Source organism: Giraffa tippelskirchi, chromosome 13 (genome assembly GCF_054371585.1).
Source record: "Giraffa tippelskirchi isolate mGirTip1 chromosome 13, T2T-mGirTip1v1.2.pri, whole genome shotgun sequence".
Classification (NCBI taxonomy): domain Eukaryota; kingdom Metazoa; phylum Chordata; class Mammalia; order Artiodactyla; family Giraffidae; genus Giraffa; species Giraffa tippelskirchi.
The window spans coordinates 16556930-16567953 of record NC_137287.1 but is presented as its reverse complement, the minus strand read 5'-3'; the positions used below and the strand labels follow the sequence as shown (position 1 = coordinate 16567953).

The following is an 11024-nucleotide window of genomic DNA, read 5'->3' as shown; positions in this document are numbered from 1 at the left end:
TGTGTCAGCTCCCTGACACACCAGCGAGCCCTGAGTCCCACCCACTCCTCGCCCCTCACATGAATGGCTCTACCCTCCCTCCCTTCTCCAACCACCACTCTCAGACAGTCCATCAGGAGACCCTCGCCTCCCTGCCACTCTCGGGTGAGGCCCTGGTCCCCTGAGGGGCCCATTTCCTGGGGGGGGGGGGAGTGGACATGGCTCGATGAGCAAGGGGGTGGGCACCACCCGGACCAGACCCAGCTCCACCACTAGGGAAACCGTCAGTGGGACCAAGTCCCCAGCCCTCCCTGAACATGAGAAACGGGGACCCCGAGTCTTCTCACGGTTAAGAGAGAAGAGGGTGGAATGGAAGTCACTCCTGGGAAGGGCTCTCTCAGGGCACCGACGCCTCATGGCCCTGCTCCCCGCCAGGCCGGACCCTTCACCTGGATGCTGGACCCTGAGGAAGTGTTGTTTCTTTTTTTTATCTTTTGAGAAAGTTTTGAGTGGAAAAGAAGCTTCCTAACCAATGTTTATATAACAACAACATAAGCATTTTATTTTTTCATTAAGCTTCTTAGTTTCTTAGTATCACAATGGAATGATGAGAAAACAAGAACTAAAAAAAAAAAAAAAAAAACCCATGAGTCTGCAAATCTCTGACAAAAAGCAGAGACTTCAAGGCAATTTAGGGGGAGGGAGGAGAGGCTTGACGAAGTGCCAACATAGTTCCAACATCATGCCTCTCCAGAGCGGGCTGGGCCGGGAGGGGGAGGTGGAATGGTGAGAAGGTGGCACTGTCACAGCTGTCCTTGGAGCTTCTTCCTGGTGACTGACACACATGATCTGCACGGACCACTCCATAGGGTGTCCCGGTGCTGCCCTGGTACCTGACCACATGACCCTTGCCTGCTCCAAATGCCCCGTGCCCTTTAGCCGGTGCCAGGATGCCCCAGAGCCGGTTCTGCTGGGTGGGCAGCAAGAGAGGCACGTGGAGGACTTGTCAGCATCGGAGGAGCCGTCGAGGCCGGTCAGGAGACAGCAGGGGCCGCAGGTGGAGGTGGCGCAGGGGCAGCGGCAGGAGTCAGGGTCCCTCGGGCGGTGAGCAGGCCGCACCTAGAGCTTCACGGTGCCAGGGGGCAGGCTGTCATTGCAGAGTCTGTAGTAGCGCAGGTCGTTGACAAGCCTGTGCACATTCTGGGTGAACGAGGGCAGGTCCTGGAAGGCAGGGGCACAGCTGCAGCCTGGACCCACCCGACACCCAAACCACCCACGCCTCCCAGCCACTGCTTCCCCACGGGGTGCTCCGGAGCTCTGCGAACACTCTACCAGTCTTGAAACTGTCCTCAATCTTGCCCCACACGTCAGCAAAAGCACAGCGGGAGAAACAGAACGACGGCTGACACAGCCCTAGTGCCCACCATGTGCCAGGCCCTGTTCCCAAACAATTCGGAGACAAACTCATTTAATCCTCAGGGCCAGCCTGCAACACAGATTGTTAGCAGCATCACTGGAAGGAGGAAGAAAGTGAAGCACAGAGAGCTTAGGAAACCTGTCCTGGGTGACACAGTCAGGAAGGGCGGGGATCCAGACTGGAGTCACTGCCGTGGCTCCCCTTCTCCATGGCCGGCCAGGCGCCTCTGCAGAACCCTCTCCAACCAGGGCTCCAGGCAGGCCCTGCCAATCAAGAGTCACACACCGGAAGTGGCCTACATGCCACCCAACACCTAGCCTGCTAGCCACAGAGTGCAAACAGAGAGAACCCCTCACGGGAAGCCCAAAGTCAACCATGGACCACTATGGGACCACCAGAGGTTGTCTTCTTCATTTTGGGATTGGATCAGTAACGCCGGATTGCAGGTCCACACACAGAGGGGCATCTACAGTGCCTGTGCACACCTGCAAGGCCACCTGGCTAACCTCCCTCCTCTCAGAGCCTGCCTCTTCCAAAAAGGCAACTCAGATACGACCTATGTCCTGGCCTCAGCTGCGGGGGTCAGCGCCTCTGCTCCGAGCTCTCGGAGGTCCGTGGCTCTCCCTGCCCATGGACAGAGCACAGGTTTTGGAGCCAGAACCCCCAGCTCTGGATCCTGCTTCTTGAATCTACCTTTCTGAGCCTGGGCTCCCCTGTGAAGCAGGGTTGGCAACAGGACCTACCCACCCTTCACAGTAGGCTGTTGGAAGGCTTAAAGAAGCCAAGGAACAGAGCTTCCCTGGTGGCTCAGTGGGAAAGAATCCACCTGTCAATGCAGGATCCCTGATCCGGGAAGATCCCACATGCAGTGGAGCAACTAAGCCCGTGTCCCACAACTACTGAGCCTGTGCTCGTGAACCAGCGAGCCACGATTACTGAAGCCTGTGCGTCGTAGAGCTGGTGCTCCAAAACAAGAGGAGCCACCACAGTGAGAAGCCTGTGCACCACAACTCGAGAGTAGCTGCCACTCTGTCAAACTAGAGAAAATCTCGAGCAGCAACAAAGACCCAGCCCAGCCAAAAATAAATTATTTTTAAGAAGCCAAGCACATAAGGTGCTTGGCTCAGCGAGGTCCACAGAGGGCGCTGTTGCCCGTCTTCCCAGCAAGATGTTTGGAGGCAGGGCAAGCGGCGCTCCCGGAAGCCCTGGCACAGGGCCTGAGTCGCAGCCAGTTTCAACTACACGGTGGATGGATGAATGAAGGCACTGATTACTTACTTCATTCTCGTGAAAACAAACCCAGGGATATTTTTAAAATCAATGGCTCCTGTATGCCAAGTTCAAATTTCTTGAGTGGAACACAGGAGTACTGCTGCAAAAGCACCCCAGGTGCTTGATGCATACTGAGATTTAAAAGCCACTGTTTTAAATCCAGAAGTTGATTGACAATGACACCATTAGAAACCAATCACTGAACATTAGGGCCTCCAGGACAAGGATGACAGAAATACCCAATTAGCTGAAGTGAATTTCAAGAAGCTCAGAAGAAAACAAGATCAATCCCAAGGAGAGAAAGACTCCAAGACAAAGAAAACAGTAGCTGAGTCTAAGAATGATCTTGCCACGTATCACACAGGAGACGAGCAAGAAGGATGTGGAGGTTCCTCCAGCAAGAGCAACACATGACCCTGAAGAAGAAGGTGGACAGGCTGTTGCACACGGGTCAGGTCAGCAATACCAAGAGGACGTAGGAGAGGGAGCAGGTGTCATTGCATCAAGTGTGAGAAGGCAGAAGACAAAAAATCATTGGACACACAGAAGTCCAGGAAGAGCTTCCTGGCAGGCAAGCAGCAAAGACTTGACAGGGGAAACAGGAAGGAGGAGGGCAGGTGAGGGCCCACCAAGGAGGCCCCAGGGCAAAAGAGGCTGGCACCATGGGACCCAGACACACCAGCAAGGATGGCTTCCCATACTCCAGAGACCTCACCACGCCAGTTCCCACCTGAGGGGCTGCCCAGCCCACCTGACCGCCTCCGGGTGAACAGCGTGGGGAAGACCGTGAACGCCAGGAGGCTCCTCCCAGGCCCCGGCAGCAGGTCAGCCCTGCTGCGCCTGGCGTCTGATAAGAGCCCAAGGCCCCACCTCTAACCCTGGGCTCCCTCCCAAGCACCAATCTTCTCGGTCTGTCACAAGTTCGGGCTGTACTAGCTCACGACTCAGAGGAAACAAGAGCTGGACCCCACTCAGAAGTGGCTCGACGGGGTACAAAGAGGCTGAGACAAACCAGGTGGATGGCTGGGGCCAGAATAGGGGTTGGGGGCTGAGCAGCAGAGACAAAGAATATATCGCCACAGAGGCCACCCCTGGGGGACAGCACGTGCCCCTCAGTCCAGTCAGAGCACCAAGTCCCCCACGAGCTGCACAAGCCACAGCAGAGCCACCGAGCACACCAACCACGCCCGAGGCAGCCTGCCCCGCCTCTCGGAATGGGCGCCAGGCCTGAGAGCCCACACCTGCCCTCCTCCCTTCAGCCAGGCCTCCCTCTCCTCACCCGATCCATCTTGAAATTGCGCCCCAGCACGTTTTTCTGGTTGGCATCCACACCATCACAGCTGGTGAGGAACTCCGGGAGGAATGCCGTGAAGAAGCCGTCGAAGTCCACGGAGGCCATGTTGTAGACGGCGATGCCGATGTCCTCCTGCAGGAGGTCGTGGGACCTGTGCACCAGGACCTGGAGCAGCACGTTCACAAACTGGAAGAGCATGGTACTCCGGAAGATCTTCTACAGACAGACAGAGCGGGGTGAGCGACAGGCTGGCAGCCTCCACAGCCGCTGACCCAAGGAGGGGGGACTAGGCCTGGGCCCATGAGACCCCTGATGATGAAACCTTTATCTGAGAGGTGGTGGGGCACTCACCTTGTGGTATAGCTTCTGCTTGGTGTTGAGAGTCTCCAAGTAAAAGAGGTTTTGTTTAAATAGGTGGATGTCAGGCTGGAGAAAGGACTGTCCAAAAGCCTAGGAAATAAGAACACTGTTGTATTAGCGACCTTTACACACCCTTAGATCCAGCCCTTCCAGGGCACCTCCCTATGCCCAGAGACCCAACACTCACTGATGGCTCCCCGTGCCAACCCAGGGTGAGGGCGCCTACTGCCTTGCTCTCCTGGCTCGTCTGGTCAGATCTGTGGAATGCTCCTGTGTAGTCTGAGCTCCCAAGAACTCCCCAGTGGGCCTCACTTATTTGGTTGCATTTTGACCCTTTTGTAATAAACCTCTAACCCCCTTCACAGGGTCTGTCTTTGGAGGAAGAAGCTAACACCTCTAGGCAAATACCTCAGCCATCGCAGCAGACACCAGAGGCTGCCCACCCCCAGCTCACGCCAACCACTCACCCATAAGCCACCCTCTCCTTGGCATCCCAGGTCTTATAAACCACAAATCCTTGAAGCTCCTGCACAACCGGCTGCCTCTGCCTTGGGGTTAAGCAATAGCTCATCTTTAAACTGCTTTGCAGGATCTGGGCTGTAGAATTCCGTTACTTGTTCACCCTCCCCACTCCAAGTACAAAGAGCCCTGCTCCAACAGGAAGTGACTGAGAAGGGGGCTTTCCTGGGGGTCCAGTGGTAATGAATCCGCCGGCCAATGCATAAGACATAGGTTCAATCCCTGATCATAGGCCACGGAGCGACTGAGCCCGTGGGCCACAACTACTGAGCCTGTACTCGAGAGCCTGGGAATCACAACTACTGAAGCCTGCACGCCCTGGAGCCTGCGCTCCGCAGTTAGAGAAGCCATGGCAAGGCGAACCCTGGGTACCACAGCTAGAGAGTAGCCCCCGCTCGCCACAACTAGAGAAAAGCCCTCACGCAGCAATGAAGACCCAGCACAGCCAAAAATAACAATAAATAAATAAAAATTATAAAAAAAAAAGTCTGACTGAGGAGGAGTAGGGTAAGCCAATGAAACGCAAACCCATCGGTGGGCAGGACACACCCAACAGGCCGGTTAACAACTGCATCATTCTATCCCTGGGCTCCTAAGAAAGGGGTCTTATAATCCTTGTGCCGTGATGAAAACTTCACGACATCCAATGGTTTTATTTTTAAATCATGTTTACTGAAGTGTAACAGAGTAAAACTCACCCCTTTGATGTTCACCATCATGTGGTTCTAAGCAACACACAGAGGCATCTAACCACCACGATGATCAATAACAAAGTCTTCCTCTCCTCAGAAAGTCCCCTCAAGCCCCCTCTGTGGTCAGTCCTTGCCCCCTTGCTGTTGCTGTTGTTCAGTCACTAAGTTGTCTGACTCTTTGCGACCCCAGGGACTGCAGCACGCCAGGCTTCCCTGTCCTCCACAATCTCTCAGAGTATGCGCAAATTCATGTCCGTTGAATCAGTGATGCTATCTAACCATCTTTTCCTCTGCTGCCCCCTTTCTCCTTTTGCCTTCAATCTTTCCCAGCAACAAGGTCTTTTCCAACATGTCGACTCTTCACATCAGGTGGCCAAAGTATTGGGAACTTCACCTTCAGCATCAGTCCTTCCAATGAATATTCAGGACTGATTTTCTTTAGGACTGGCTGGTTTGATCTCCCTGCAGTCCAAGGGACTCTCAAGAGTCTTCTCCATGACCACAATTCAAAAGCATGAATTCTTTGGCGCTCAGCCTTCTTTATGGTTTAACTCTCGCATCCATACATGACTACTGGAAAAATCATGGCTTTGACTATACAGACCTTTGTCAGCAGGGTGATGTCTCTTAATACGTTGTCTAGATTTGTCATAGCTTTCCTTCCAAGGAGCAAGTGTCTTTTCATTTCATGGCTTTCCTATCCCCTACCCCTAGGCAACCACTGCTCACTCTCTGTTCCTCTAGACTTGCTTTTTCCAAAACATGTGTCATATGATGGGAGTGTTTCCAAAGCAACCCTTTGGAGCTGGTTTCTTTGCACTGGGTGGAATGTACTGGGAGGCCACGGCATTGCTGCGTCAATGAGAACAGTGCCTTTTCACTGCTGAGGGTCAGGTGTCAACAGTCTATCTAGTCACCGCCTGATGGATATTTGGATTGTTTCCAGCTTCTGGCAATTAGGAAAAAAGCTGCTATAACATCTCTGTACAGGCTGTGGGAATACATGTCTTCATTTACCTTAGGTAAAAAATTTATAGAGGTGAGATTGCTAGATCATGGAGTAACTACATGTTTAACTTTGTAAAAAACTGCCAAACTGTGAAGCTGTTTTCCAAAGTGGCTTTTAACAGTCCTGAGTGGAGAACCAGCTATCTGTTTACCAAAAGCATCTTGATAGCAAGGACGGAGTTGAACAAGGAGTTAGGAGGGGAGGGGAGAAGGCATCTAAATACTCCAAACCCAGGCTGGCCATGGGGTGTCGGAGATAGAAGAACAGCAAAATAACTGCTGAGACCATGGGTGCAACAATTGCTCTTCCACACAGGGAGTGTGTCTCATGCGTGTGTGTGTTGGAGGGGAGCTGAACCAAAGAACAGGAGAACCCCTTTGGCTTCCCTGTGAGGAAAAACTAGCACTAAAAAACCCAAAAATAAAAATAACCCTCTACTTTGTCCAAGGCTTAGAATAAAAAAGTTATACAGCTGAGTGCAGAACAAGAAGCGTGCCTGAAAGCAGTCAGGGAGCAGCTCAGCCCCCAGAGCTCACAATCATCACACTTGATGGAAAAGGGAGACTGACTCCCAGGGCAGTGCTTCTCCCAACGTGCCACAAGCCAGAATTATCTTTGAAAAATACAGATCAATTACCACAGTGCTGCAGGTGAGGAGGCCCAGGGGGACCTGATGCAGGCAGTCGCCTTACACGTGGGTTAACTGCACTGTAAGGCAGAGGGAACTGACATGGACCCAGCATTCCCGGTGCCAAGAATGCCATGGATGCTCTCATGTAACCCACAACAAAGCCGTGAATCAGGCAGCGTTAGCCCTACTTCACAGATGGAGAGACCGAGGCTCCAGGAAGTTAAATAACATCACAGGTAATAGAGTGAGAGCTGAGCTTCAGACCCAAGACCGCGAGGCTTCAAAGCACCACTCTGTGGCACCCGCTGCAGTGGCCACATTAGAGGAAGTGGGACAGTGAGCTGGAGAAGCAAAGCGAAGGACAGTCGGCCAACAGATGCACTGGCGTCCGGAATGGGGCCTGCCTGTTTGTGGATCCCACACAGCCTCACCAGCTCTCCAGGTTACCTGCATGATGGCACTGAACTGTGGTTGGTTCTCCATCTGCTCCTCAGCCATGCCCCTCTGCACACTGGCCAGGACGGTGGACTTGAAGAAGTACCTCCAGTTGTGATGGAGCGTCCGGAAAAGGAGCTCAAACAGCTCTGCCTTCACATCAGGGGAGGGGCGCTGCGGAAACACACACAGACCCTCGCACCTTCCCTTCCCAAGGCTCAGGGGCCACCCATGGCCCGGGTCCCAGCACAGGGGAGAGGTCTGAGAGATGCCTGCTGACAGTCAGAAGTATGCCCCCTTCTGCGTGGCTCTCATCCCGTCCAGCGCCCTGTGGGCCAGTAGTTCAAACAAAGAGTTCGCTCTCATCCCACTGAGCCCCCCATAGGCCTGCAGCTCAAACGAGGACCACTTAGGCCTTAGGCCGAGACACACAATGCCTGGGTCAGTGCCAAGGGGCCCTCACAAGGAAGCACTCACAGCTTTTCAAGCTAGGAAAACAGGCTTCTAAGTGGAAAAACAATTAGGACTATGGATTTCCTGTTTAGAAAGCAGTTGATCTGATCTGTCATGTTCCTTTGCCAGAATTAAAAAAAAAAAGTGTCCCAGCTAACCTGTTGGTCTTATGCAACCTCTGAGGATAGAGAAAGATGAGAAGGCTTAACAAAGGTTCTGTCCTCTATAGAAAAGGAGTTTAAAAAGCACTTAGAAACCACCAAAAGCAGCGTGAGAGGCCCTCCAGGTGGAGGTGGCACCTCACAGTGGAGGCAGCTTCTGGTGCTAACTGCTCTCTGAGTCTGTCTCCTCTTCCACTGGCAGGGGGAGGAGAGGGAGGCAGGCTCAGCAATAATTTTCTAATTTATCCAAAAATCTCCAAGTCCCAGAAGATCATATTCCACGTGTCTTGGCAGAAGTCAACATTATAAGGCCCAGATCTATTTAATCCAGCTTTGACTGAAATCAAGACCGGGGGCACCAGCTTCCATGACAGGGATCTTCAGAGGGCCAAGATGCATTTAATGACACAAAGCAACTGGACTGACTTACGCCTTAGCTTGGGCAGTTAGAAAAGTTATCCCTTGTTTATGAAACTATCACAGAAAACTTCAGTTAAAAATATACTGATTCTGAATTTGGTCATGCTCAGTGGCTGTTTTCTAAGAAGGACAAAGAGCTTTCTAATGATGAAAACCTCGAATGGTTCTAGGAACTTGTTTTGTATGCTTGAGATTATGAAAGTTCTTAATAGGAAAGTATTATAAAATTTTGTTATTATAATGTTTGTTATATCTGCTGGAGAAAACCACATATTCACCTAAAGTTATAAACTATTTCCCATGGGAGGCTGATCTTACCAATCAAGCAACCTCGTGACAATGAACCTGCTATGCTTATACTAGATTAGCTCTAATTAACTCAACCAGTGTACCAAACTAGTAGCATTCTCAGAAATATTATGAGAAAAATAAAATAACTAATAAATTCGCTTTAAAACACAACACCTGTTCCTCAATATCTCACTCCCTCCCCAGTCACAGGCAGCATGGGAGACCATCCAGCCCCTCGTACCTCTGCAATGATGGGATACACCTGCTCCATGCACAGGGCGATGATGCTGGGGAGGAAGGGCTTGAACACCTGGCCAGGCTCCTGGACCACCACCTGCAGGATCTTCAGGAACTTCTCGACCACCCGGCAGCCAGTACTGCCTTCGTGGAGGATGCTCTCAGCCAACTGTTCTCTGAAGACAAGAGAAAGCACACCATAGCCAAGGAAATGGTTCTCTGGGAGCAACATGTGGCAAGTGAAGAAAGGGAGCAAAAAGGCCCATGCTTAGCAGCCAGGTCCCACCACTTCTCATGTGGAGCTTGAAAACCATGGATAGCGAGCGGGTTAGCGGTTACCTGGTAAACATATTGAGGAAAGTCTGTATGATCTGCTCAGTGAAAGGCACGCCCATCTGGACTCTAAGGCCTCGAAACAGAGTAAGGAAGAAGCTCAGCATTTCATCAGTCACATCTAAATAAAGGGACAAAGCAAGTGATCAGAGGCACATACACAGGCATGAAGAGCAGCCCCTGGCTAGATGCAATTCTTCCTGCAATCTGCACTATCCTCTCTCGCTCTAAGGCTTCCTGCTGGAAAAAATTTAGCCAGCACCATCACAGCCAATGATAGAAAGTGGAAAATGATTGAGGACATGCTGAGAAAACAGCCCTGGCACAGACAACTCCGCCCAATGGTTCATGGTAGGAAATGAAGGTCATCTTGAAGCCACCCTCACTGCAAAGCCACCCTCACTGCCCAGCATCCAGCGCTGTGCAGAGCGCTCACTGTGGTTGGATCATCTTGTGCTCGCAGATGCAACTACTGAACTGGGTCAGCACCTGAGGGCTTCAGCCACTTCTCTCTGCAGTTGGGTCCAGGGTCAAGTGGCTGAAAGCGGATAATGGTCTACTTCTGATTGCATGCCCCTGGGCCATTAAATGAACTAACTGCCAAAAATATCGGTTACATTTAGTGTGGCTTCCACTTTCAGATCTCAAAAATCATTGTACAGTATGTTCTAGCTTCAACCACATACACTCGGGGGCAATTACTGTGGATCTGCTGACTGAGAAGCCCTGATATTTCTCTCACAAGACTGACAGGACCATGGGTCAATGCTCAGGAGAGCCAGGCCAGCACAGCCAGAGACAGCTTCTCTGAGCGACGGTGACAGAGTGCGGGGAGGGTTAGCATCTCAGCAAAACCCACCCTGCCACGTAATAAATAAGTGGAACTCTCAGAAAAAGTTCTATGTCGGCCCTGGAATAACACCCCATCCACAGATATGTTCCCAAGTGACTCAGCATCTCATGACGTCACCGCCCTCAGCCCGCACCTCTAGTCTGCGCCGCCGACCGACTCGGCCTGCCCTACAGAGCTAGGCAGGACCCTGGGTCCTGTCAGCACCACCCGGCAGGGGGGCCCGCAGCCAGCTCCTACCTGACTGATGGATGAAAGCTGGAAAGAGGGCCAGGGAGACCTGAACGGATTCCTGCAGCGACTGATAGCAGATCTGTCGGGACTTGGTGGATTCCCCAGAGATATTCTCCACGATGTCTTCTAAGACACCAAGTGTCTGGTGGATGATCACTTTGGCTGCAAACCAAGAGTGAACTGCAAGTTATGACTTGTCTGAGGAGAAAAGCAGAGTAAGAGGGAACACCAAGAAGGGGAAGAAATCTGCAAAAGTCTTTCTTCGAAGGACAGTCACCCAGAAGCCTCTCTTGACTGAGTTCTCAATCTCTCTCTGGATCTCTCTGTATCTTCTTTCTCTTTTTTTCCCTTTTTACTGTCAGGACTCCAACTGCCTGCCAGCCAGCCTGTTCAGTTTTTTGCCTCTATTCTGCCTCTTATCACATGAAACATGTCCA

General features: G+C 51.9%; 1 protein-coding gene across 3 annotated transcripts in view; it reads right to left on the bottom strand.

Moving 5' to 3' along the window:
- Positions 1-514: 514 nt before the first annotated feature.
- Positions 515-11024, bottom strand: part of XPO6 (exportin 6) — a 110688-nt gene continuing 100178 nt past the window's right edge. For 2 of the 3 annotated variants that reach the window (XM_081553370.1, XM_081553372.1), the window contains exons 18-24: positions 10594-10749; positions 9510-9624; positions 9175-9346; positions 7621-7782; positions 4314-4412; positions 3948-4178; positions 515-1200 (exon numbers count right to left, since the gene is read on the bottom strand). In XM_081553370.1, the coding sequence (XP_081409496.1) occupies positions 1099-1200; positions 3948-4178; positions 4314-4412; positions 7621-7782; positions 9175-9346; positions 9510-9624; positions 10594-10749 (1037 nt within the window). In that variant the 3' untranslated portion in view covers positions 515-1098. The remainder of the gene's footprint in view (positions 1201-3947; positions 4179-4313; positions 4413-7620; positions 7783-9174; positions 9347-9509; positions 9625-10593; positions 10750-11024) is intronic. The other variant, XM_081553371.1, reaches the window with a different exon arrangement.